The following is a 27,663-nucleotide window of genomic DNA, read 5'->3' as shown; positions in this document are numbered from 1 at the left end:
ACTCAAAAAATATAAGAGGTCGTAGTGTACAATATATTACACAGTGCACACTTAAGTGCATTTTCATTCAAGTATGAAATCCTGTAACACCCCAAAACTCCAAGACAATCCATGCATTTACTGTCAAAGGAAGCCCCGTTATATTGATGTCCTAGCACCAAGTACATTAAACTGCTGGGAAGATCAACCAAATTGTGAACACAGATAAATACATTCATGAAATGTTACATCTAATTGCACAAAATGTCTATATGGTACAACTCTTATTAACAAAATCCTTCTGTGTCACTCGTGTTGGTTCTCTCAAAATTAATACTGGCAATATTTTAGGGGGGTGGGGGAAGGTAAACATCATGAAATCCCCACATACAGTTTATCAGTTTTTTTATTGGAAAACAGATCTAATAGAGGTGATGTAAAGTTCGAGCGCTCCAGAACAACCACAGGCCTTTGGTAAAGCTGGTGGAGTTGTTTTAACGCCAGGTCACCACAGTCTGACAAAGCTTTGTCCAACATAGTTCTTAAATTTTGTAAAGTGAGTTCGGATGCTGCACTCTCGCCCAGGGACAGGCATATTTGTTGGTAATTTCGATCTTTACAGGATCGCTTTTGTGGGAACTCCCACTCAAATTCTTCATCCTCAAATTCATCATCTGTCTCTTTACTCTCCTGCAAAAACTTGAGGAAAGAGGATTCAAACCCCATTGGCTTAAAGTTCTTAAGTCCAATTGCTATCTGTATTTGTTCTTGCCGATTGTCTTTTCTAGGGGAGAGGGCGACAGACCCTACAGGCTGCCGCAGAGAACTTCCTTTGCTTTCCATTTTGCGGCCCGTTTCAAAACCTGTACAAGATACATTTTCTTTTTCGTTAGAATTGACAAATCTGTCTTCAGGTTTATGGAAACGTCTAATGTCAGACTCCTTAAAATTTGATATTTCCACGGGACCATTTCTTCTTAGATCACCGTTTGAGTTCCTCAAAGACTCATGCTGTCCATTGGCAGCGCTGTGATTATCACTGCGCAAAGTCAATCTAGGACTAGGTTCCTCCTCACCTGAAACGGACTGCTGTTTTCCCTTTGGAAGGTTCTTCACACAATATACCAACTCTGAAAGATGATCGCTAACATATGTAGCGCTCAGGGTATGCGTGAGTTTGTAATGTCGTACAATGCTACTTTCTAGTTTTACTACCGATGAGCAGCCATGAAGCATACATGGAAACTGTGTAAATTTAATATTTTGGGCACACATTTGCAATGCTTCGTCTCTGGACTTATAGTAAACCTTCTCGCCTTTTGAGTCCCGATTTCTACGCTTTATCTTCTTTTTCTTCTTCTTATAAATCAAACGATTGCAACGTTTTGGTTCACCATAAGTTTCATCTAATTCCTCCTCCTTTTTTTTCCGCTTCCGCCTGATTTCATACAGTTTGTACTTTCTGTGGCGGGACCAAACATGTTTGGTGTAATTCGTATGATGTCGAAAGACGGCAGTGCAGCCTTCTACATCACAGTAAATCTCAGACTCCTCGCTTTCACTGATGTCACTTTCCTGTGTCTCGCTTTTTAAGTGGTTTTCAGCCTCAAAGTCAGCAAATTCCTGCTCATCACTGTCCCCCTGTTCATGAAATTCTTTGTAATGTTTAGCCAGGGCTTGAGGACATGTAAAACTTTTTCGACATTCTTTGTATTTACAAGTACATATCTTTCTGCATTTGTCATTTTCTTTCTTTTGCGCCTTTTCTTTTTCCAAACATAAAGACTCCCTGGTATATTGATGTACAAGCTGATAATGGCGGACTAAGCCCTGCTGACTGGTAAAAGAAGAATTGCATGATTCGTGAATACAGTGAAAAGGCTTGTGATACTTATTTAAAATGTAGCACAACTTCCCTTGAGCTACCACTCGCCTGCTGCCTCTTCCTTCTGCTGCAAAATCGTCTTCTCTTGGTGCGCCAATCACATTAGCAGCATCCGTTTCATCAGACGAATCACCAAATGTCTCAGAATTAATATCGTCCTGGGGTGAAGATATTCTCTTCACACTACTGCTAGATTCACTTACGTGGAATTTTTTCCAGCACATTTCACGTCTTTGACTTAGAATATGGCTTTTAAGCTTGTTATTAAGCTTCCCAGGACCTGACCTTTTTGTTTTTTCTTTGCTTATTTGATGTTCCTTTTTATAATGAATTCGAAGTAGGGTTCGTCTCGTAAAATGTCTCTGGCAGATATGGCACTCAAAAGGAGAATATTTCTTTTGGAACATGCTAAACTTTAGAGCGTTTTCCTTGGTATACTGATGTTTTTTACAGTAATGTAATAATAGAGCAGTTTTTGTAACAAAAGCAGATCTGCAACCTATAAGCTCACAAGCAAACGGTTTGGCTGATAAGCGAGATAAATACTGGTTTAATCCCTTCTCTTGCTCCGGGGTTTTGCCTTTTTGAGTCCTTGAAAAATTGTTAGAACAACTGGCTACCATTTCGTGACCTTGGGGAGAAGCGCCTGATATGGTGGAATTTGATGCTGCAAGATTCAGCTGTTTCAAACTTGTGAGAAGTTCATACAAAGAGTCCTCAGAAGTAGCAGAACTTTGACAGCTATCGGATGAAGGAATTTCTTCATGCCCGCTATGAGTCTCGGGGTCTGTAAGGTTATACAATGTTTCTGACACTTCTTTTGTTTTCTCTTGCTCCTCTTTAACAGATGTACTGCACGGGCTTTCACTTCTAGTTAAAAGGTTGAGAAGATTCTCAGAGCCACTCTTACGCTTGACCATGGGCTTATTAAGTTTCTCACCACCAACTTGCCCATTGTTCTGCTTTTTGCAAGTGCAGTCTGAATTTAATCCATGATATACACATATTTCTGCATTACTTGAATATTTTAACTTTTTATCCTCGTGCTCTTCAGGTGGAGAATCTTTTCCTGTACCCGATGCCAACCTTTTATCTGAAGGAAAATGTACGTAATTGCAATCTGAGCTAAATGGCCTTTTGTTTGCATTTCTAAGGTCTTTAAATATATCAGTCCTATTTTCAAGGCCATCACCAGAGCAAGCAACATGTGTAGCAATGTGACTCTGCAGTTCAGATCTGCAGTAATAAAACTTTTTGCAGGAGGGAAAAGTGCACGTGTATGCAGCTTCTCGAAAATGTTGAGCTTCATGATGGTAAAGCAGTCCCAAGTCACCGAACACCAGGTGGCATCCTTCTAGTTCACATTTATACTGCGGGTCCACATGGATTTGTTTGTGGTGAAGCAGTTCATTAATAGTTTTAAATTTCTCATTGCAGTCTATAGATATGCACATAAATGGCAGAGGTCCAAGGTGAAGGTTCATGTGTTGTTGTAAGTGAAAACTCGAGATAAAGTGTCTCCGACAAAAAGCACACTTCTCTCTCAGATTTTTCAAGTCCAAGTAATGCTTTACATTTTCATCATTGTTATGGTCTTCCGTTTTTAGGTGTATACTCAAATACTTAAACTGCTTGAAAACTTTGGAGCATCCAGTTCCAGGACATGGATAGACATCTCTGTCTTGCAGATTTTTATCTTGTATTGTCCTAAAAGTGATGTAATCTGTTAGGGCTGTTAGGGGTGTTGGGGCTGTTGGGGCTTTACATTTAACATCCAACTTAACTTCAAAGGTTTCATTTTTCTTTTTAGGGCGATGTCTCATGGGCATCTTCATGTGCTCCATTACGTGAGGAACAAACACTTCCTTCTTTCTAAACTTTTTCACACACACGGGGCATGTATAGATTCCATCTTCAAAGTGCATTCTAGCATGGTGAAGAATCCTTGCCTCAATTACTTCTCTTTTACATAGGAGACATACAAATTTATACTGTTGCCATCGTTTAGATCGTTCAGACGAGCCAATTGGCTTTTTCACTTTAACACTCTCTGTTTCAAAGGAAGCATTTTCCTGTGGCTCTTTTTGTTCCAACAGTAGATCAAAGTTGTCCAAGGAGCCATTTATGATATCAGGCTCGTTCACAGAGGGGTCTCCATAGTGGTCATCCTCAGAGTCTGAAACTTCAATACCAAGAAGTTTAAGGCAATGTCTTTTTAAGGTTTTCCAGGCCCAGAATTCAGGATCGAACGACCAATGACTTTTTAGTGCAAGCAAGAGTTCACAGCGAAGGGAGTTGGAAATAACGCTTGATTCTTCAACATGTTTTTGATCAGGTTGAAGAAACAGCTCTTCTAATACATTTAAGCCTTCAGATGTTGGTTCAAATAAGAATTCTGTGAGTTGACAGGCCCGTTTAACCTCCAAATCGTCTGGTAAGAGGCATGCTATAGTTTTGCACACGGAAGACTTGGTTGCATCCGTCTCAGGTGATGTGATCTGAAGTGCTCGTATACATAACATGATGGAAATGGGAACCCCATCATCTCCGGCCTGAAAGACAAAAGGAGTTGATTAGTTTCAATACTTTTATTTCTGAACACTTGTCACTTACTGGATTGTGCCAGTGAAAACAAAGCAAATGATTAAAGGGATATTCCAGTCTTGTGTGTATGATGGGAATAGCCCTTTAGGTGGAATATACTTTAAAGGCTATGGACACCTTTAGGGGCATTTTTTGTATTATTGCATTGTACTCATTTTTATCTAAAAATAATTTTTTCAACTCGTATTTATTACAAATTTTGGGTCCCTTTCTCTATACAGCCGTGAGATTCTCTTGTAGCATGCTCTGTATGTTCATCTTATCTCTGATCTTATATAAAATCATAGCTCAATTCTTATGTTACTGATAAGACTGTGGCATCAAGAAAGATGAGTGGGGATCCTACTGCTGGGACTCCCACCTATAATGAGAACAGAGGCCTCGTACTCCCTGCAGCTCTCCTGAAATAACTGGAGAGGCTGGTCACTACATTAATTTCTATGGGAGTTCTGGTAAAAGCAGAGTACAGCGCTCAGCTATCTCTGGAACGCCCATAGAAATGAATGGAGCGGCTGCCCCGGTCATTTTAGGAGAGCTGCAGGGGGTACAGATCCACCGCTCTCGTGATAATAGAGGGGGAATAGAGGATAACTTGTACCAACTGAAATACTCCTTTAAATAAGCATTTTTTAGCTATTAGTAATTTAGACATAAAAGGGCTATTAGATGACCAGCACAAAGTGAAAGTACAATTATCACAACTAGGCAAACGTTAACCCTTTATGACAAAGCTGCTGAATATTTGTGCGATTAAAAAAAATATATATATTTTCAGCCTAAAATGCAGTCATTACAAAGTGCCCTGAAGGTGTACATAACCTTTAAGCCCAAATGAGTAAAACGCAATCATAAAAAAATTAAATAAAAAATTGTTCCTGAAGGTATGCATAGCCTTAAATTAAAAGGGTATTCCCAGTTTAGATTATGCCATGATTATGAGGGTCCAAACCTCTGAGACCCTGATCCTGAGAATGAAAGTGGCAGAGTGCTATTCCTTGTTTTTTCCTTTCACAGTGCTACCCCTGGCCCCATTTATTTGAATGAACCTGTACTGCAGTTCCCATGCACAGCAGGTGGCCACAGCGTGTAAAGCTAGCCACACAATTGAGATAACGATAGGCAGCTTCATGGACAAAATTGCAGTCTGCCGCAGCCCATGAGGAATGATCATTTGCACTAGTTTTTCAACATAATATTTAATGGCGGCACAACCCCTTTAAAAGAGAACAGAGTTGTCACATTTTGCCCATGAAGCAAATGTTGAAGGCACATTACAAGGTTCTTAAACCTATTTTTATTAAAACGGTCCATAAAGCAGTCTTCCAGAAATAAAACTTAAAAATTGGGCCCGTCCTGAGCTCAGTGCAGGACCTGGAGTCACTGGCCCAATGAAAAGGTTTAATGTCTGGAAAAAAAAAAAGAAGCTTTATGGACAGTTGTAATTAATAGGTTTAAAACACCGTTATGTGTCAAGAAGCAACATTTCAATTGCTGCATAAGCAAATATGTGATGACCGGATCCCTTTAAGTTATTCACACAAAAACAAACTCAGGTCAAACAATGGATTACCTATTCTAGTGATCTCACTCATTTGGTACTAAAATTCTATTTACAAACCTTCTCTAGGAGACTGCACAAGTTGCTCATCAACCGTCATCTATGCCAGCTTGCCATCAGTGATTCACACTGACAACACAACAGTTTCAGGCAATCACTGGCCTCAGCAGTGCATCAAAAAGTGATTGGCTGCAGCTTTGGCTTCTGCATTTAGCTAGACAATGCATCACAACCTCAGACTTAAAGGGGTTATCAAATTCTCAAAAATTACCCCCCCCATAGATCATACTTGCCCCGCTCCGCGGCACCCATGTCACTCTGGATCGCTGCATGGCCGCCGCTGCATCGCCCCATTGCGCAGATCAAAATGAGCAAAGCAAGTATGATCTATAGGAAGGGCCCATGCATTGTGGGGGACACTTAAAATTGAATAAACCTTTAAAGGCATTTTACAGTCTTTACTAAGTGATGACCTATCAAAGACTGGCCGTCACTTAGTAAAGGCTAGAAACCCATTTAACAAGGGTCTACCCAGTTTACCCCTACCTTATTATACTCAGAAGTCAGGGGCCCCAGGATGGTGAAAACTGCCCAGTACAAAGAATGCATGCACAGTGTAAAGTTTACAAACACTAGTGTACATACAGCCTGTGCCACATGGGCATTGTTTTGCTTGAATGATCATTTGCCACTCACCTCTGTATGTACAACTTTTACAAGGAAGAATAAGTGCTGGCACGTTTTGGCAATTGCACCAAACTGCCTACACCGTTCAAGAAAAGTATTCAGAGATGGATCAATTCTTCGCTGCAGTTTACTCCAAAACAAAGTCAGCTCCCTGAAATATAGATATATATTAGTATACACAAAACACACACACAAACTTGTAACTCACTTAAATTGACGTCAGGACCTAGCAATATTTGCAAAGAAAACCAATTCCATTACACTTGCTATGGTGCTCTGAAGTTTTGTGGGCTGATGCGGCAAAAATTTCAATACAATTCCTGACATACTGCTTGCTCGCATCTTTAATAAAAAATGTCAAATATTAAAGGGGTTCTCCGGGATTTTTATATTGATGGCGTATCCTCGGGATAAGTTATCAACATGAGATGGCCAGGGGTCCGACTCATGGCACCCCCGCTGATCAGCTGTTTCAGGAAGCTGCAATGCTCAACAGAGCTCCAGTGAGCCTCTTCGGAACTTACCAAGCACAGCGCCATCCATTTGATAGCGACTGTGCTTTATATTGTAGCCCAGCCCCATTCACTTGTTGTCACATGGCCTAGAAAGGCCTAAGCGGTCACGGAGCACCACAGCCTCTTTATACAGCTAATCAGTGATGGTGCCAGCAGTCAGACCCTGCTAATCTTATATTTATGACCTATCCTGAAGATAGGCCATCAATATCAAAATGCCACTAGAACCCTTTAAGGACTCTTATTCCTTTCCCCAATTGTCCAGTAAATACAATTCTTTGGTTGAGAAAAAATGTCATGGGAGGAGCTGTAAATTATCATGGATCAACAATGCCAACTGAGGTGTGTTTCACATAGCAAAGATTGCAGTTAGGACAAAAACGGTGACAGGGACCGCTCACCAGGAAAATGACGTTTCTTCATTTTGTAGCTGCTGTGTAAGGTAAGTGGTACATAGAATAAATGCAGCATTAACTTGTCCTTCAGATTCCATATTACAGATTGTATCCAAAACATCTTTTCCATCCATTTTTGAAATCTGTATGAAAAAAAAACACAAACTGATCACATATTTTGTTGTAAATGTCCGATATGGTAAGAAACTGGTGAACATCGACTATTCGAACCCATGATAAGCCACACAATTCCACACAAAGTGAGAATCTAAAAACTGCCTGTGCATAGCTAAGGAAGAAAAGATTTTTCACTTCAATACACTAAGACTACTTTCACACTCGCATCCATCCATCATGAACAGATCCGTTTGTATTATCTGTAACATAGCCAAGACGGATCCGTCATGAACTGCATTAAAAGTCAATGGGAGACTGATCCATTTTCTATTGTGCCAGATTGTGTCAGAGAAAATGGATCTGTCCCCATTGACTTACATTGTGTGTCAGGACGGATCCGTTTGCCTCCGCATCGTCAGGCGGAAAGGCAGCGTTTTGGTGTCCGCCTCCAGAGTGTAATGGAGACTGAACGATGGCAAACTGATGCATTCTGAGAAGATCCTTTTCCATTCAGAATACATTAGGGCAAAACTGATCCTCTTTGGACCGCTTGTGAGAGCCCATGACGGATCTCACAAATGGAAAGCCAAAACGCCAGTGTGAAAGTAGCCTGTCATCAGGAAGATCCTGCAAAGCTAAGACAAGACAGAACACATTTCCAACAGAACTTGAAAAACAAATAAGTTACGCTACTTTCACACCAGCAGTTTTTGGTGGATCCGTCATGGATCAGCAAAAAAAAGCTTCCGTCTCGATAATAGAACCTTCTGCCTCTGTTGTGAACGGATCCGGTTGTATTATCTTTAACTATTAAGTCAGAGAAAACGGATCTATCCTGACACACAGTGTAAGTCAATGAAGACAGATCCGTTTTCTCTGACGTCTTGCTCTGCACCACATCGGACAGAAAAACGCTGCTTTCAGCGTTATGCTGTCCGCGATGTGGACGCAACCAAACGAAATGGAACGCATTCCATTTTGTCCCCATTGACAATGAATGGGGGCAAAACTGAAGCATTTTCCCCGCTATTGAGATCCTATGATGGTATATATTGGTCGATCAGATTTTTTTTTTTTTTTACATAACTCAGACAACCACTTTAATTGAAATATAATCTAATCCAAAAAGCAGACTCACTAACCGACCTCATCTTGCCTATGTCTGTTATTTCAGTTACCTGCTCTGCCCTAGAAGCGAGTCATTCACTTCCTCACTACTAATTTAGATCCTGGTCTCATATCTTAAGTGAAACCAGCTCTCTATGCAGGACTTCCTGAAGAGCTTGTGTAGACAGCAGCCAGTCTGAAAATATGGTGCTTCAGTGTAAAAGGATGAAAAGAGAAGCAGCCCAAGCCACTGATACAACAGGACTTCAGACTACCTCAAAACACCACAAAGTGCATTATATGATGACCAAGTTGCACTACCATAAATACCTGCTGTGTCCAAATAGAGCAAAGTTAAATAGCAGCCAGAACCAATGTTGATAACAAGCAGGTAAGCATCACAAATGGGGTACTGGCTTTGGAAACCTTTGGGAGCTATTTTTTTTTATGATTGTATTCTACTCATTTGGAGCTAACAATCATTTTTCAATTGGTCTTTAATTATTAGCAGGTTCTGTCTGAGAACTGTTGTGTCAGCTGGATCTGTACATCTTATCTTTAAAATCCTGGCAGCTCAAACACTCATTACAGCTAAACCAGTATAACATGGTCAGGCCTCTGCACGCAGTTTCGGAAGCAAAAATCAGTAGTGAATTCACGCCTAGTTTTGCCTTCCAAAACTGCATAATGAAACCTGACCATCAGTTTGATAAGAATTTAGCTTATTTATGAGCTGTCAAACGTTCAGAGATAAGGGCTAGAGATCCAGCTGACAAAGCAGTTCTCTGAATCGGAGAGCTCACTTCAAATGCACTTAAAGTGAAAGCTGTGGAAAGTATTCAATAAAGACCAACTGAAGTTATTTAGTCCCAAATGAGTAAAATGTACCAATATTAAAAAAAAAAAAAAAAAAAAGCCGAAATGTGTCCATAGTGTTTAACTTCTTAGTGAGCTTGCCAATTTTTGCTTTCGTTTTCCTTTTTATCTTACAAAATTAATTCACAGCCATACGGGGCTTCTTTTTTTTGCCGTACATATTTGTTTTTAATGGCAACATTTAATTTACAATATCTTGTATTGGAAAGCAGGCAAAAAGTTCCCGGTCGTGTGAAAAAAAAAAAAAAAATTTGACAAGGTTTTTGGGGATTTAATATTAGGGAGGTCACTGCACAAAAAAAAATTACAAGACATCCTTATTCTGCAAGTTAGTAGCATTATGGCAACACCAAAATTGCATAGTTTATATTATGTTTTACTTCTTTTAAAATATAAAAACCTTTTAATAATTATTTGAATTGACATTGTCTGACACCCAATTTTTTTTATATTACTGTCTAAAGAGCTTTATGGGGGCTTGCTTTTTCATTGATACCATTTTGGGGTACATATGACTGATCACTTTTTATTCAAAATGTTTTGGGGGACAAGGTGACCAAAAAATTGTGATGGACCATGTGATGAGCGCAGGGACATCATCAAAGGTCCTTTTAGCCAGGTCCTGAAGAAAGTAGAAAGAAGAAGAGGAGATCCGCTACGCGACCGAGTGGATGGGGCGCGTTAATTTTTTTATTATTTTTAACCCCTCAATGGACATTTTACCAAGCATTCTGTATTAAGAATGCTATTATTTTTATTTTCCCTTATAACCATGTTATAAGCGAAAATAATGATCAGGTCCCCACCCCGATGTCTCCTAGCAACCATGCGTGAAAAATTGCACCGCATGCGCACTTGCTTGCGATTTTCACGCAGCCCCATTCACTTCTATGGGGCCTACGTTGCGTGAAAAACGCACAATATAGAGCTTGCTGCGATTTTCAGCGCAACGCACAAGTGATGCGTGAAAAATCACCGCTCATGTACACAGCCCCATTTTAGTGAATGGGTCCGGATTCAGTGCAGGTGCAATGCGTTCACCTCACGCATTACACCAGCGCAGAATTCTCCCTCGTGTAAAAGGGGACCTTAGACGCGGCACCTAGCCATGACAGGCCTGGGAACCTTCAAAAGGCCCCATGCCAATCATGGAAACCAAATCGAACCCCCTTGATTTTGCAGCAGGGGCTTTGATTGCAGGACAAAAGGAGCCTCTCTAACCCCACCGATGCTGCGGTCACTATTGACAGTGACATCTGATGGGTTCAAAGACCAGAGTCGGCATCATTGTGATACTGGACACAACCAAAGCTCGCCATGTATGCAGTGAACTCAGTGTGCGAGTTCACTCCATGCATTCCCTCAAAGTTAATGCCGTACATGTACGGCATTGTGTGTTAAGGGGTCAAACTTAAGCTGGAATTCCACTTTTAAGAACCAGAAAGTCACCTTTACAAAGCCATCTGCAGATAACCATTCACACCTAATACTAGTGTAGACCAGGGATGCCGAACCTGCGGCCCTCCAACTGTTGCAAAACTACAACTCCCAGCATGCCCAGAAAGCCTACAGCTATCAGTCTACAGCCAAGCATGATGGAAGTTGTAGTTTTACAACAGCTGGAGGGCCGCAGGGTGAGCATCACTCGTGCAGAGTAAAGATCTGACAACTCACAGCAACTCAAGCTACATGATAGATTTTGAGCACCTTTAAATGTCTAGTACAACTTTATACTACCTGTTGGATGGCAACAAACTTTTGTGCAAAAGACATAGTGGATTAATCTTCTTGGCTTATTTATGAAGAAAGTATGTCTAAAACATATTACATCAGAATGCAGGAGCAGGCACAATGGTAAAAGTGGGCCCGTTACTCTTGCTTGTCCCCTCACTACTAGACTTCACAACTAAATGTTCAAGTGTTGTTAGGTATAGGCAGACATCTTTCCTTGTCCAAGTGAATATTAGAACACCATCTTTTGGCATACACTCGCTGAAAACTATTCGAGGGCTGCCAAAAGGCGGTTGCAAAAATCGTTTATCACAGTTAACTCTTGATGAAATAAATTCCCTTATGAAGCCTTCCACTTACCTCTTTAAAAGCTTCTTCATTTGGCAGCATTGTACACAGGCATGTGATAAAGGACTGACGGAAAAAGAAATTGCTTGAAGTCTCGGCCGTTTCAGAGGCAATTCTTGATAGGAGCATTGCTTGCTCTATGCAGTTTGTCTTCATTAAATGCTTAATGCGCATCTGTAGAAAACAGGGGCCTTCTTGCGATATCCAATTACAAACTGGTGCGGAGAGAAAAATATCATGGAAGTTTAAATATAAAAAATCAGCATCAAATGAAGACAAATACTTCATATCTGAGGAAATACGGTATATTCTGGGGGAAAAAAAAAAAAAAATTATGCCATTCATACCTACTGCTTATACTCTTAACCCTATAATCTCTGGTTCCTTTCACCTTAGGCAAATAGAGGACACGAAGTGTAACTACATTACCATTTAAAAACGAGATTTTTGTATAACTTACCAGTAAAATCTCTTTCTCGCTCTTTCCTTGGGGGACACAGAAGACCTTGGGTATAGCTCATCTCCATAGGAGGCGTGACACTAAGTGAAAACTGTTAAGCCCCTCCTCCACAGCTATACCCTCAGCCTGGAGAGAGAGACTGCCAGTTGCGTGTCCAAGCAGTGAGAAAAGGCAAAGTCCAACAAGGAACCAACAAGCCAACTACCCAACGGGTAACAAAAACTTGGAAAACGTACAGAGAAAAAACAATGAATGGGTGGGTGCTGTGTCCCCCAAGGAAAGAGCGAGAAAGAGATTTTACTGGTAAGTTATACAAAAATCTCGTTTTCTCGCCCAGTTTCCTTGGGGGACACAGAAGACCTTGGGACGTTCAAAAGCAGTCCAAAAGGGGGAGGGACCACAGCACCAAGGTGAAGCACCCGAAAGGCATCAATGAACCGCCGCCTGTAAACCCAGGCGGGGTAAGGCAGCATCTGCCAAAGTCAGAGTATGCACCCTGTAGAACTCAGTAAGGCGTGCAAGGCAGACCTGTGGCCGCCGTGCCCAAATGCACGGCCGAAGCCCAATGCCTCCGGCCCAGGAGGCACCGACCGCTCTGGTGAAAGGAACGGTGACACCAAAGACAGAATCCTGCCCTTGGTGCGGTAACCTCAGCAATAGCCAATCTGATCAAGCGGAGGAAAACCACCCTGGAGTCTGTCAACCCTATGCACAGCCCTCCTGGAAACCCAAGAGGCCGAACGACTGCAAGAGTCGGAGATCTCCAAGTAAAAACGGCAAGGCCCAAACAACGTCCAAATAGGTGAGGTGTTGAAGCGAAAGGCAAACACCACCTTCAGAAGGAAGGAAGGAAGGAAGAAACGGGATGCAGAACAGCCCTGTCCTGGAAAAGACAAAGCTCGTAACAAAAAAAGGGGCCATTCCGGCACCCGTCAGAGACACGACTGATACGGAACACAACCGTACAGGACAGAAGGGGTAGAGAGAACTCCTGTAACGGCTCCAAGGACAAGATTGGAGCGCCGAGAGTACAGTACAGAGGAACCAAAGAGCCACTCCGAGGAAGAAGGTCTGGACATGCCCCGAGGGCCGGGGAACGCTGGAAGAGGAAGGACAGCGCCGACACTTGACACTTCAAGCAAAGGAGTCCCAGTCCCAGGTCCAGGCCGGACTGGAGAAAGACAGAACCATGGGGGGGAGAAGGGCAGAGTGGGGAATGCCCAGCTACCCACCGACACCCAGACAAAAAACCCTAAGTCCAACGACAGATCCTGGACGAAACACAGCCAGGAGCGAACAGTAGCGAGCCCGCTGGAGTCACCTGGGCAAGCGGATAAAAACCCAATGTGACCAGGCGCAGACCAGTAACACGGGCAGAAGGGTCGGCAAAAACTGGTCCCGTCGGCCTCCGAGCAACGTTGTCCCGTATCCACCCGGAGTGGGGGAGCAGAAGGACAGACGGAAGGGAACCGAAGGGTCCGCCCAGCATCCGCCAGATGCCAGGACAAGACAGGACAATCTGGACCGAAGGGCAGTCCCCCCAAGTTACCAAGAAGGTAAGTCTACAGCAGGACCATAGCCTAGAATGGAAAACGCAATCTGCACCCAGCGGGAGGACAGAACGCGGTAGACCCAGCAAGAGGCACACAGCAAATACAGCCAGTGTGAACAAGGGAGACAGTACGAGACCAAAGGAACACCAGAACCATCCACATGAACAACCATGCTCCCCCCAGAGGGGAGGACAGTGAAGGAACAGCCTCTGAAGCCTGGCCGGGCAGAAGCCACATCGGCGTGATCTGTACCGAACGGGGAGCCAAACAGAGCCGGCGAGACAAGGTAGTCGAGACAGAGGCCGGCATCACACCCCCCAACCGAAAGGAGGAGTGGGCAGCAGGGAAGTCATAGGACAGCCCAAAAGCAGAACCCTGCTACACTGTGAGACGCCAGGTTCACCGCCTCGCAGAAGGCAAATACCCTGAAGAACCCAAGGTGGAAGTCCTCCGGACCTGGGTAATAGAGCATCCAAGAGAAGTTGGGTGATCTACCCGAGAAGAGTGGCCCGAACCTGGTAGCAGATCAGACCGAAGCGTAGAGGGCGCCAAGAGGAAGGACTCATACCACACTGCATCCGAAGAGGAGGAAATGGTAATAGGCGAAGGAACCATAGTCCCGCCAGAGCCAACGAAGAATCCGAGGGGCGCTGCAGACAACAGCACGCATCTAGGAACCACGAACACTTCCCGGGAGGAAGGGCCAACGAAATGAATGAGTACCACCCAGCTCGGTGCAGTAGAGAGCACAGAGCCCTCCGGGTCAGGTGGACAGAACGATCTCTGTAGAGACGAGTGCAAGGCTTGCGGCAAGTAACCCAAGAGAACAAAGGGATGTCGCAGGAAGGAGGGGAAGCATACGTACGAGCAGCCCCGTAAGCAGTGAGAAGGCCAACCCACCTACGGGAGGAGAAGGCAGAAACGGCCCAAACAACGCACAAGAACGGCCGCTCCCTGCAAAAAAGACACTCAGAGAAGAGGGCCAGCCACAGAGTGCCCCAGCATCTATGGAAGTGCAAAGTGCAACCTGAAAGGGAGTTATGCATAAGCCTAGCATGGCACGCGATGGAACGTAAGCAGTCCGCCCCGAAAGAGGGGAAATGTACCTGGCAAACTGCAGTCGGCAAGAGTGCAAAGGCCCACCCCAAAAGGGGGTGACGCCTAAGGCCGTACCTACTCCAGAGACATAGGACATACCATACAATCCTGCAGGAGCGCAGGAGGTCCACCTAGTGAAAGGGGGACATGCACAGGGTTATCCTAGCATTAAGAGAGCGTGCAATAATTCCCCCAACACCGAACTTTGTGAGAGTGCAACCACTCCGCCAATGAAGGGGACATGTACAAGTCCAGCACAGCACGTACAAGGACAGCCGTGAATCTCATGAGCGTGCAAAGGTCCGCCCATGGAATGAGGGGTGGTCACACACAAGGCCAGCACCGAATCCAATGGGAGTGCAAGCGTTCCACCCATGTACGGCGCTGGTGCGATGTGTAAACATGACGCCCGCTTGCACGTGCAGCGGGCGTCATGCACATGGCCAGCATCTCATCCAGGGAGAGTGAGAGCACCCTGCCATGTACGGGAGTCATGCACATAACCAGCAACGTACTGGCGAGAGACAAACACAGTCAGTGAGAATGTGTGTATGTCGCCTGAGGAAGGGAGGCATGCCCATGGCCGGCAGCGAATGCGAATCCAGTGAGAGTGCGTACACCGCCCACGGAAGAGGGGCCATGCACATGGCTGACAGCGGATCCAGCGAGAGTGCAAGCACCCCGCCATGGAAGGGGTTCATGCACATGGCCAGCAACGCACCGGCGAGAGAACAACCACAGACAGAGGGAGTGTATGCATGCCGCCTGAGGGAAGGAGGCGTGCCCAAGGCCGGCAGCGAATCCAATGAGAGTGCAGCATACCACCTATGGAAGGGGGTCATGCCTATGGCCAGCCGCAAATCCAGTGAAAGTGCAGCGTTCCGCCTATGGAAGCGTGTCGTGCACCTGGCCAGTACCGCATCCGGTGAGAGTGCAGATTTCCGCCTAATAAAAGGGGGACATGCACATGATCGGCAACAAATCCAGTGAGAGTATAGCGTTCCGCCAATGGAAGGGGGTCACGCACATGGTCGACCGCGAATCCAGCGAGAGTGCTGCGTTCCGCCAATGGAAGGGGGACGTGCACATGGCCAGTACCGTATCCGGTGAGGGTGCAGTATTCCGCCTATGGAAGTTGGTCACGCACACGGCCGGCAGCGAATCCAGTGAGAGTGCTGCGTTCCGCCTATGGAAGGGGGACGTGCACATGGCCAGCACCGTATCCGGTGAGAGTGCAGTATTCCGCCTATGGAAGGGGGTCACGCACACGGCTGGCAGCGAATCCAGTGAGAGTGCAGCGTTCCGCCTATGGAAGGGGGACGTGCACATGGCCAGCACCGTATCCGGTGAGAGTGCAGTATTCCGCCTATGGAAGGGGGTCACGCACACGGCTGGCAGCGAATCCAGTGAGAGTGCAGCGTTCCGCCTATGGAAGGGGGTCGTGCACATGGCCAGCACCGCGCCTAAGAAGGTCATACACAGGGCCAGCCCGCAGCCAGGGAGAGTGCAGTATCCCGCCTGGGAGGGGGGGGGTCATGCCCATGGCAGGCACCATACCTGGAGAGGGTGACGAATGCTGCCTACAGAACTGACCGCATGCACTTGGCCCGCGCTGCATCCCGGGAGAGGGCAAGAAACCGCCTAAAAGGGGAAATGCACCTGGCAGCGACGCAGGCTGGGAGCGCGAAACCATGCTGCCTATGGAAGGGGGGCATGCAGACAGGCAGCACTACTGCGATGAGGCTGCAGCGTCCTGCGCAGCCCACAAGAATCTGTTAGACATCTGTTTATTCATTATTATTTCATATTTTTTTTTTTTTTTTTTTATTTTTTTTATTTAAAACAGCCTCTCTGAGGCTAAAGGGGAACCACCATATAGGGCACAGATTCTCTTGATGCAAGAGAAAAAAAGGGGTGGCCAACCATACAGGCCCATTGGGAGCCGGCCTGCACCCAAAGGGTTAACAGGGAGCCGGCCTGGGGGCCGGCGCTGCGATCCACTGGGGGCGGAGGAAGCCCCAGGCGGGAAGAATTCGCGCCTGGAGAAGTACCCGCCCCCTCCAACAAAGGCCAGACTTTCGCGGCCTAGTAGGCCGTAAAGCCGGGGCCTAAATTTGTGCGGCGCCCGGCCGACCGGGGCCGCATAGTATTATATACCGCCGGGACTGAGGCGGAGCGGCGCATTAAACCGGCCGCGGGAGCCCACCCCGCAGGCCGGAAGAGTCGGGCCCAAATGGAGTGCCGGAATTGCGGCCCCGCAGGCCCGATGGCGGCCCAGCAGGTCATTGCGGCGCCCGGCCGCACCGGAATGTCCATGCCGGCCGGAGGCGAGGTCTGTCAGGAGCGGGCCCCAGGCCCTGAGCAACGCTCCGGTAAGGAGATGGGGGGACCCCGAGATCGGGTGCCCGCGTAGTATCATATACCGGCGGGACATCAAAAGATAAAGGGGGACAGCAGCTGCATGTCCTATGGGGCCAGGAGGGGGAGGGGGGGAGCAGGGAGCAGATTGCCGCCCTGCGGCACCCCAGGGGCCAGCCTAGATCCAGCAGTGGAAGGGTTAAGGTTTGTCCAGGGATTCGAACTCATGACCTCTGCCATCAGAGGCAAGGCATTCACCATCACAGCTATGAAAGCTGTTCAGAGAGGCACAGTATGGGCCATGGGGGGGGGGGGGGGGGGTTAGGCACGCAGGAGACCGGGTGGTGGTGGTGGTGGAAAGGGGGGGGTCGTAGGGCTGGAGAAGCCAATCTCTCACCATAGCCGTCTTCACCCTCGGTCCATTCCAGCAGGGTCGCCCCTTCAGCTACTGGCACCGTAGTGGCAGGACGCTGGAAGAGGGGCTTGGCGTGCGGGCGACCCTTGCGCTGGCGGGATACAGGGGAGCTGGGCTGCCCTGGTCCACCTTGCCTTCTGTGGGGGAGGCAGCAGTGCGGATGACCGGCACTGGCGCAGCTCGACCCCGGGAGAAACAGAGAGGTCTAGTGCGACTCTGTTGTCCCTGATGATCTGGAACAAAAAGAAAAGAAAAAAGTAAAAATCAAAATTTAAACAAGGAGAATCAGCCCTGCAGTAGCAGGGAGTGTCTTGCCTCCTTGGACACTAAGCAAAAACTGGCAGTCTCTCTCTCCAGGCTGAGGGTATAGCTGTGGAGGAGGGGCTTAACAGTTTTCACTTAGTGTCACGCCTCCTATGGAGATGAGCTATACCCAAGGTCTTCTGTGTCCCCCAAGGAAACTGGGCGAGAAATTACGCATTCACTTGAATTTACAAGATGCAACACATTTGGTGAGCTCCCCATGGGCAAACTACAATTATATCAGTAGAGGCCATCTTTATACCATGTTTATAATCAGCAGCACTGAATGCTTAGGCTCAGAATACGCTTTAAAAGAGCAGAAAATTCCCTGTGAAATGATCAAAAGTAAAACCCTACTTGGCATTCTCACCTTCTTCAGGCTCTGCTGTCTGCCGAGACAGAACTTTAACAAGAACTGGGTTTTTCCATGCACCCCCATGCTTGATGTTATCAACCAGCAACTGCAAATTGCTATGTCCAAACTCCAATAATATGTCTTGGGAATCCTTACAAATGATAAAAACAAAACAAACACATTCTTAGTAACAAATTCCCAAAAACAAAAGTGCAAAACATAACATTGGTCATTATTACATTCAACCCATACAGCTGCTATATGAAGGAAGATACATCACTGAAAAGTGGCAAAACATTTATCTTCATGTAGAGAAGGTTAATACAATGCAGTTACTAATGTATTGTGATTCTCCATATTGCTTCCTTTGCTGACTGGACTCATTTTTCCATCACATTATATACACCGCTCGTTTCCATGGTTACGACCAGCCTGCAATCCAGCAGTGGTACTGCTGCTTGCACATTATAGGAAAAAATGCTGGCCTCTCTGGTGACTGGGACAGTGCATAGGATGGCACTTTCTCCTATAGAGTGCAAGCACAACCACTGATGATGGATTTTAGGGGTGTCGTAACCATGGAAACCAGCAGTGTATACTGTTATAGAAAAATTAATCAAGCCAGCAAAGGAAGCAATATGGGTAACAACAATACATTAGGAAGTGCCTGGTATTTATTTTATCTACATACTGAACTGACAAAACCCTTTTAACATGAAAGCAAGGTTTCTGCCGCTTTCACTCCTGACCTGATTTCTAAAGACCATGGGAACACATTTATAAAAACTGGTGTAAAGTAGAACTGGCTTAGTTGAACATAGCAACCAATCAGATGCCACCTTTCATTTTCCATAGGAGCTGTGAAAAATAAAATGTGAAATCTGATGGGTTGCTATGGGCAACTAAGCCAGTTCTACTTTACACCAGTTTTGATAAATGTGCCTCCATATCTCCCACTGTACAGGAAATATCAATCATATCAATATTTATATAAAAGAAAAGGCCCATATTTCATAGCTAATATGCAGTCATGACTGAGCGGCCTGAAAAGCATTTAGAACAGGATAGCATCATTAATATCTATGGCAGAGCACAGTTCCTGCTCTACAATAGAAAGTAATGATGACATCCTGTGTGCAATATGCCATCAGGCTGAGCAGCCTGACGAGAAGGCTCATCACTATATCGCAGGCATTGGAGCGCAATGTAACGAAGCAAGATCCCACAACCCTTCCGTGCAGCTCAAGGAAACAAGTCCTATTCACATTGTAGGATGGGTTGCTGCCAGCCATTTCAAATAATACACAATACCACAATACAAAGTCAACTTACCATGACAGACTTTTTAAATCTCAACCCAAAATCACATGAAAGGTCATCTTCAGTCATAGAAAGAATTACTTCAAAACAGCTCCTGTGGAACAATAGGATAATATGATAAGGTGACACACAGCTACAAAATCACGCGCCTTAAAGGGAACCTGTCATCAACTTTATACTGCCCACCGTGAGATCAGCATAAAATAGTGACAGAAATGCTGATGTCAGCGGTGTGTCACTCATGAGCTAAACGTAAGTGGTAGCTGAGACCCAGCATCATAATCATTGCGGCCCAGGCCTTGGAAAGAGTCAAATCTACCTGAGAAGAGTCCTGGTTATACATAATCTCCTGCTCTCCCGTCCATCTGCTGATGATTGGCAGTTCTCTCCTAGAGAGAAAGGGAGATAACTAGGTAGGAGACTGTCATCAGCAGGTGGGCAGGGATTCATGAATAACCAGGACTCTTCTCAGGTGGATGTGACTCTTTTCCAGGCCCAGTCTGCAATGATTGTGATGCTGGTTCTCAGCAACCACTTACTTTTAACTTATAAATGATAGACTGCTGAAATCTACTCACCTGTCTCTACTTTACACTGCCTTTAGCATGGGCAGCATAAAGGGGAATGACAGGTTCCCTTTAAACAAACAGCACTTTCATTAACAACTAGAACCCGGAAATGAAAAATGGTTTACAAAAATGGAAAATGGCGTACAGGGAAAAGGGTTACGTAGTACATGTACAATGCTTCACTTACAGTACAAGCCTTTCAATGAGCAGTAAAACGTCTTCACACTCCGTGGTCAGGTACGGCCGTGCATTTGCAAAACTTCTCAGAGCAGTGCCGTACACATCTGTGTAAAGTATGAGATTTTCAGAGGCTGTATGATCTTCAGCGCACTTCAGTAAGACCTAAATGGGTGAACAGGAAGAAATTGTGTTACAAATAAAATAAAAAACGTAAGCATAAAAGATCTACATCACACAAATGCACCCTTCTAGGTTCACATACCATCTGGGCCATATAGTTGAGAGATACCGTAAGATATAAAAAAGGAAAGCTAAACTGATGCCAAACCTGCTATATGGGATACGAAAACTTTATTATTATTTTTTAAGTTGGAACAAGAAATGAGTACAATAAAAATGAGGGGAAACTACCCAACTGTGAGTAACTGTAGAGGTATGTACTTTCACTTCTGTGTAGGCATGGACCTTAGATACAGTAAATGTAGGTAGCCTAAGTAAAGCTGTGCAATAGATTTCAGTGGAATTAGCGCTGACCGTCTAATGTGTATGGGGGCCTCCCGATCACCCCAACAGATGATGCCCGGGAGAGGAGCTGGGAGCTGCTGGATTCTAACATGCCTGATCCTTCGGCTTTCAGGGGAGATAAGCCAGAGCCAAGCGTGCATGTGGGCAGGAGAGCTAGCTTTTGGCTGACAACCGTCTAATGTGTATGGGGGCCTCCCGATCACCCCAACAGATGATGCCCGGGAGAGGAGGAGGGAGCTGCTGGATTCTAACATGCCTGATCCTTCGGCTTTCAGGGGAGATAAGGCTACTTTCACACTAGCGTTCGATCAGATCCGTTCTGAACGGATCCGATCATAATAATGCAGACGGAGGCTCCGTTCAGAACGGATCCGTCTGCATTATTTTTAGCATATAACAGCTAAGTGTGAAAATAGCCTCGTACGGATCCGTCCAGACTTTCAATGTAAAGTCAATGGAGGACGGATCCGCCTGAAGATTGAGCCATATTGTGGCATCTTCAAACGGATCCGTCCCCATTGACTTACATTGTAAGTCTGGACGGATCCGCACGCCTCCGCACGGCCACCCGAACGCTGCAAGCAGCGTTCAGCTGTCCGCCTGTCCGTGCGGAGGCGAGCGGAGCGGAGGCTGAACGCCGCCAGACTGATGCAGTCTGAGCGGATCCGCTCCATTCAGACTGCATCAGGGCTGGACGGCTGCGTTCGGGTCCGCTCGTGAGCTCCTTCAAACGGAGCTCACGAGCGGACCGACGAACGCTAGTGTGAAAGTAGCCTAAGCCAGAGCCAAGCGTGCATGTGGGCAGGAGAGCTAGCTTTTGGCTGACAACAGTCTAAGGCTACTTTCACACTAGCGTTCGTCGGTCCGCTCGTGAGCTCCGTTTGAAGGGGCTCACGAGCGGACCCGAACGCAGCCGTCCAGCCCTGATGCAGTCTGAATGGAGCGGATCCGCTCAGACTGCATCAGTCTGGCGGCGTTCAGCCTCCGCTCGCCTCCGCACGGACAGGCGGACAGCTGAACGCTGCTTGCAGCGTTCGGGTGTCCGCCTGGCCGTGCGGATCCATCCAGACTTACAATGTAAGTCAATGGGGACGGATCCGTTTGAAGATGACACAATGTGGCTCAATCTTCAAGCGGATCCGTCCCTCATTGACTTTACATTGAAAGTCTGGACGGATCCGTCCGAGGCTATTTTCACACTTAGCTTTTTTTTTTGCCATTTTAATGCAGACGGATCCGTTCTGAACGGAGCCTCCGTCTGCATTATTATGAGCGGATCCGTTCAGAACGGATCCGCCCGAACGCTAGTGTGAAAGTAGCCTTATGCGAATGGCCAGCAGTAGGGCTGCAACGATTAATCGATGTAATCGATTATATTCGATAACTGGATTCGTTGTCGACGAATCCAGTTATCGAATAATCGCCGATTCGTTGCTATTCGGGCGGGCGGTCGCTGCATCTTTATTTTACCTTTTTACAATGACGCTCCCGCTCCTGTAACAGCCAGGCAGAGCGGACGGCGGCGTAACGTCACTCACTCACGTGACACGCCTGCTCCGCCTCCTTCATTCATGAAGTGGGCGGAGCAGGCGCGTCACGTGATTGAGTGACGTTACGCCGCCGTCCGCTCTGCCTGGCTGTTACAGGAGCGGGAGCGTCATTGTAAAAAGGTAAAATAAAGATGCTAGCATCGGGGCCGGGGCTGTTAGGGGGAGGGGGGATCTGTCTATGGCACTGCTATGGGGGGGGGTCTGTGTCTGTGTATAGCACTGCTATGGGGAGGGGGGAGGATCTGTCTATGGCACTGCTATGGGGAGGGGGGTCTGTGCACTGTTATGAGGAAAGGGATCTGTGCACTGTTATGCCCATAACAGTGCACATATCCCCCTCTCCATAACTACGCCGTCCACAGATCCCCCTCTCCATAACAGTGCACATATCCCCCTCTCCATAACTACGCCGTCCACAGATCCCCCTCTCCATAACTACGCCGTCCACAGATCCCCTATAATAGTGTCGTCCACAGATCCCCCATAATAGTGTCGTCCACAGATCCCCCATAATAGTGTCGTCCACAATTTGTTTTAATATGGCCTTTGAACATAATTTTTCAAGTAAGATCATATAAACCTCTCTGTTTGGTAATTTTGTCGTTTTTTCCGATTAATCGATTAATCGTAGAAATTAATCGGCAACTAATCGATTATTCAAATAATCGTTAGCTGCAGGCCTAGCCAGCAGTCATGTCCTGGAACATACTTCAGTTAAAAATGAAAGCAAAAAAGTTTGAGGTCTCCGAGCAGGAAGGGGGGGGGGGGGTTAGATAAGCACGTTTTATCAAACCAGTGTCGGAATAAGACAAGTACAAAGTTGATATTTCTCAACGTAACAACTTGGACTAGAAGGTTCGCATAAGTGAATGATGAAGAAAAGCATGGCTGAACTTTTTCTGCATATTTCCATTTTTCTGTTCACTCATAGGGCCATAAAAAAGCAGCGCCAGATCAGTCACGTGACGGACACCGACGGTGCCTAAGATAATGAGTTCTGTCGGCTTTCCATCATAGTGCCAACCATCTTACCAGAAAATACAGATGGAGCCTCCAATGTAAATGCGAACATAGCCTCACTTCAACCATTTCATTACAAGGGTCTAGCCTGAAGATCTGCAGTACAACACATGGCGCCAGTGGCAAAACTGTATCCTCCCTACACAAGGAACCATTCTGAGCTGCCCCGCCACCTTGCAAAAGAATAAGACCGCTTCAAAGCTTTTTCTTTAAAAAAAAACAAAAAAACACACAACAACAACAACAACTGGCACCCACTGAACTGAGCGTGTCTGCATGTAAACATGGCAGCACTCCCACGCTAATGTAATGTTCACATAGCGTGAACTCAGTAGGGCATTTTTTTTTTACATTGTAATGAAAACCCTAGAATTCTGTGATAAAATAAGATTTTGTGGAAACTACACAGCACCCATCGTACAAGCTGCGGCAAAATTCTGCCTGAAAACCCCTTAGGTTATGAAGTTTAGAAAGCAGCTCTACAGATGGTACATACACGTGAAAAACCAACACGTTATGTGCAGCTTTGTTTGCCAATGATTTCCACCGATCAACGCAGGAAGCAAAAACTGAAAACCAACTGTGCCCACATGCCATCCATCAGCTACGCCTGGCCACCGACGTAAAACTAGGCCGTGCTGTACTGGTCAGGAACCCAGACATACACACACCTGCCCAGGACTCACATTTTCTAGCGGCACATCTTCACCAGTGGTTGACCCTAATCCCCCCACTCAGCTCTTTACGTGGTCTGGAGAGCTTCTGGTGCCCATCAGACCATGTATACCAAGCGATGACACAAAATGTAAAAATGTTAGAACGTGTGCAGCTAGGTCATCCAGTGTCAAACCAAGCATCTGACTAAAGGGCATCCTCCTACTGCGCTAGTGTCTTGTCCAGCCATTGTGCCCCTACAATCCTCAGGGGTGAAGAGGTGCAACACTGGCACTTCTAGAACAGACCGCTCTACAGCGCTTCCTACGCAGAGGAATGTGCCCCATGGATTGTAGGACCCCCCCCCCCCGCCCCCCAAAATAAACAGTGTCTAGTCTTACCCTAAAGAAACGAAGCACAAAGCTGATAAAGGAGAATAATATATGACTTCAGGATGAGACTACCCAAGGTTTGTAACCATAGAGGATATACATCTGCATATGAACTGTAGAGTGGAGAGCACACACAGCGCAAGCACGGCCACCATTCACCGCTATTTTCAGGACTCCCATAAAAGTGAATGGAGGGCTGCCTCGCGAGCATGGCCACTCTTTGTCCACTTAGGGGGGCCCATTCAGGAGTGAGACTTGTGTCTGACATTGATGGCATCTCCTAGAGATATGCCAGTAGTCTCAGGTGGCAATAGCCCTTTCATTTTCTCTTGTTTTAGACACTTTGATAACCATTTTGTAATTGTTCCTAAGTGTAAAAACCCAAGATAGTTGCTAAATGTACAAATCATTTGGAGTTCTGGGCGATGAGACCCCCAAACCGCAAGAATAGAGGCCTCCAAGTCACGTGAATAAAGCAATAGCGCTCATGCGTGACTATGGGACTACTGGGTAGAGTAGTGGACACAGCACAGCGCTCTATATACATGGTAACAGGGTGCCATGATTAGCTGGGCCCCAACCAACCACACTTCTGAAGATCTGTTTAGTAAGGGGTCACAAGTCAAATATGCGTAAAATATGAGCCAACATGGCATGGCCTCGGCTTGTAATAGGCTCACTCATTGTCACCAGTCTTCTCCGGTGCCCTGGTAAACATGAGCGCTGGGACCTGGCAAAGGTCCATTTTCCATACAAGTCCCTGGGAGCCTGGCTGACAGCGCCTCCGGGAGTTACTATCCCCCACCTGCCCGGCGGGGGAGCTGCAGTCCTAATCTAACAATGCCCTGGCACAGATCTCAACATGCCACTCTGCCAGCAGGTTGGGAGACGATCAAAGGTTACCTATGCCAGCCCTTCCCGCGCTCATCACCCTGTGTGGCACAATCGCTGTGACAGTTGTGACTGCGATCCCCGCACGGCCATCACGCAGCGCTGCACGCACCAGTAGCCCAGTTTCCTCATTTCATGCGCTAGGGATTGTGGGTGCAGCGGGCCGCCATTCCTCCCGGTAACCCGCTCTGTTGTGACAGGGCTTCGGGGGCTGAATGAATTGAGGAGAGGGACTGGGCTGAAAACAACCCTCCCACAGAACCCGCCCCCATCACTCACTGTCAGCAACCAAAATAAAACGGCACGGGCTCTACAAGCCGGAGCCGCTCCCCTCGGGGCTCAGCCCGCTCCACAGCAACAAGCCCCCCCAGTCCCCGCCACTCACCTCGCACAGGCGCCTGCAGTAAGCAGCGGAGGACAGCAGCGACACCTCCTCCTCTCTCAGCCCGTCCTCCAGCTCCTGCAGCGTCTCTAGCAGGCGGCTAGGCTCCAGCGAGGAGGGAGCCGGGGGAACCGTCCCCCCGTTACTAAGCCCCGCTCGGGACTCTCCCTTCCCGTCCGCCATCTTCTCTCGCCTTTGCCGCGCGTAGGCAACACTGTCGCACACTCACTCTCTCATCACGTGATTCGGCGTGGGTAGGACGACGTCATCACCAGGGAGACCGGCGTAGGGAACGCCCATTTCTAGCTACGTAGTGTTGCGACCCCAAACCTCGGTAGCGCCGCCCATCTGTGGCGGCCATTTTGTTTGTTGACATGGGTGTGAAGACATTCCAAGGCTGGTTTGTTTCTTTTAGGTCACATGTTCTGCAATGGCGGGGAAGTAGAGAGGGCCGAGGAGGCAGTCACATCCTGTTAGTACAAGGCGTCCATACCTGCTGGATCAGTTACTTAGGACCTGCATAACCCACTCTTACAAACACAGGCCAGTGCCCCCAGTAGTGCCAGCACAATGCCCTTTATAAACTTCTCAATGCATACACACCTGCATACCGCCCCAACAGGACAATATGTGCGGGTATGCGCAGTGCAGAAAATATTTCCATACTACGCCATGCCTCCAACTCCACCTAAATCCCAACTATACTCATCCAATCCCACCCAGTCCCCTTAATGCCCCTACATAGTAATTATGCCCAGCCATGTGCCCCCTTCACAATATGCCCAGCCATGTGCCCCCTTCACAATATGCCCAGCCATGTGCCCCCTTCACAATATGCCCAGCCATGTGCCCCCTTCACAATATGCCCAGCCATGTGCCCCCTTCACAATATGCCCAGCCATGTGCCCCCTTCACAATATGCCCAGCCATGTGCCCCCTTCACAATATGCCCAGCCATGTGCCCCCTTCACAATATGCCCAGCCATGTGCCCCCTTCACAATATGCCCAGCCATGTGCCCCCTTCACAATATGCCCAGCCATGTGCCCCCTTCACAATATGCCCAGCCATGTGCCCCCTTCACAATATGCCCAGCCATGTGCCCCCTTCACAATATGCCCAGCTACGTGCCCCCTTCACAATATGCCCAGCTACGTGCCCCCTTCACAATATGCCCAGCTACGTGCCCCCTTCACAATATGCCCAGCTACGTGCCCCCTTCACAATATGCCCAGCTACGTGTCCCCTTCACAATATGCCCAGCTACGTGCCCCCTTCACAATATGCCCAGCTATGTGCCCCCTTCACAATATGCCCAGCTATGTGCCCCCTTCACAATATGCCCAGCTATGTGCCCCCTTTACAGTATCACAGACATACAATATTACTGACATATTGGTATCAGAATACACTATAAGCAACTGAATATGACAGCAATTGTACAGCATGACCTCGTATTGTCTACAAATGAAGGAAATATAAGGATAAATATGCCCAGCTACGTGTCCCCTTCACAGTAGTTATGCCCAGCTACGTGTCCCCTTCACAGTAGTTATGCCCAGCTACGTGTCCCCTTCACAGTAGTTATGCCCAGCTACGTGTCCCCTTCACAGTAGTTATGCCCAGCTACGTGTCCCCTTCACAGTAGTTATGCCCAGCTACGTGTCCCCTTCACAGTAGTTATGCCTAGTTATGCCTAGCTATGTGCCCCTTCAAAATAGTTATGCTCAGCTATGGGCCTTCTTCACAATAACTATGCCCAGCTATGTGCCCCCTTCACAATAGTTATGCCCAGCTATGTGTCCCCTACACAGTAGTTATGCCTAGATATGTGTCT

General features: G+C 46.8%; 1 protein-coding gene across 1 annotated transcript; it reads right to left on the bottom strand.

Moving 5' to 3' along the window:
- Positions 1 to 298: 298 nt before the first annotated feature.
- On the bottom strand, positions 299 to 26,075 carry RLF (RLF zinc finger). The gene is made up of 8 exons (XM_044286957.1): positions 25,831 to 26,075; positions 20,421 to 20,575; positions 19,677 to 19,758; positions 18,360 to 18,495; positions 11,815 to 12,017; positions 7,630 to 7,766; positions 6,723 to 6,864; positions 299 to 4,416 (listed from the first exon to the last, which is right to left on the bottom strand). Exons 1-8 carry the CDS (start codon positions 26,008 to 26,010, stop codon positions 352 to 354), a joined length of 5,100 nt encoding a protein of 1,699 aa, XP_044142892.1. The 5' UTR covers positions 26,011 to 26,075; the 3' UTR covers positions 299 to 351.
- Positions 26,076 to 27,663: the final 1,588 nt, after the last annotated feature.

This window comes from Bufo gargarizans, chromosome 3 (assembly GCF_014858855.1).
Source record: "Bufo gargarizans isolate SCDJY-AF-19 chromosome 3, ASM1485885v1, whole genome shotgun sequence".
Lineage (NCBI taxonomy): Eukaryota > Metazoa > Chordata > Amphibia > Anura > Bufonidae > Bufo > Bufo gargarizans.
This window is presented reverse-complemented; position numbering and strand designations above follow the sequence as displayed.

Excerpts from the sequence above, each read along its gene's own strand:
- RLF (XM_044286957.1), bottom strand. The coding sequence starts at position 26,010 with ATGGCGGACGGGAAGGGAGAGTCCCGAGCGGGGCTTAGTAACGGGGGG. Across the intron at positions 12,018-18,359 it reads GACAGCAGAGCCTGAAGAAG|TTTGTAATTGGATATCGCAA; the intron begins GTGAGAATGCCA and ends TCTCCGCACCAG. Across the intron at positions 4,417-6,722 it reads TAAAAGTTGTACATACAGAG|GCCGGAGATGATGGGGTTCC; the intron begins GTGAGTGGCAAA and ends TTTGTCTTTCAG.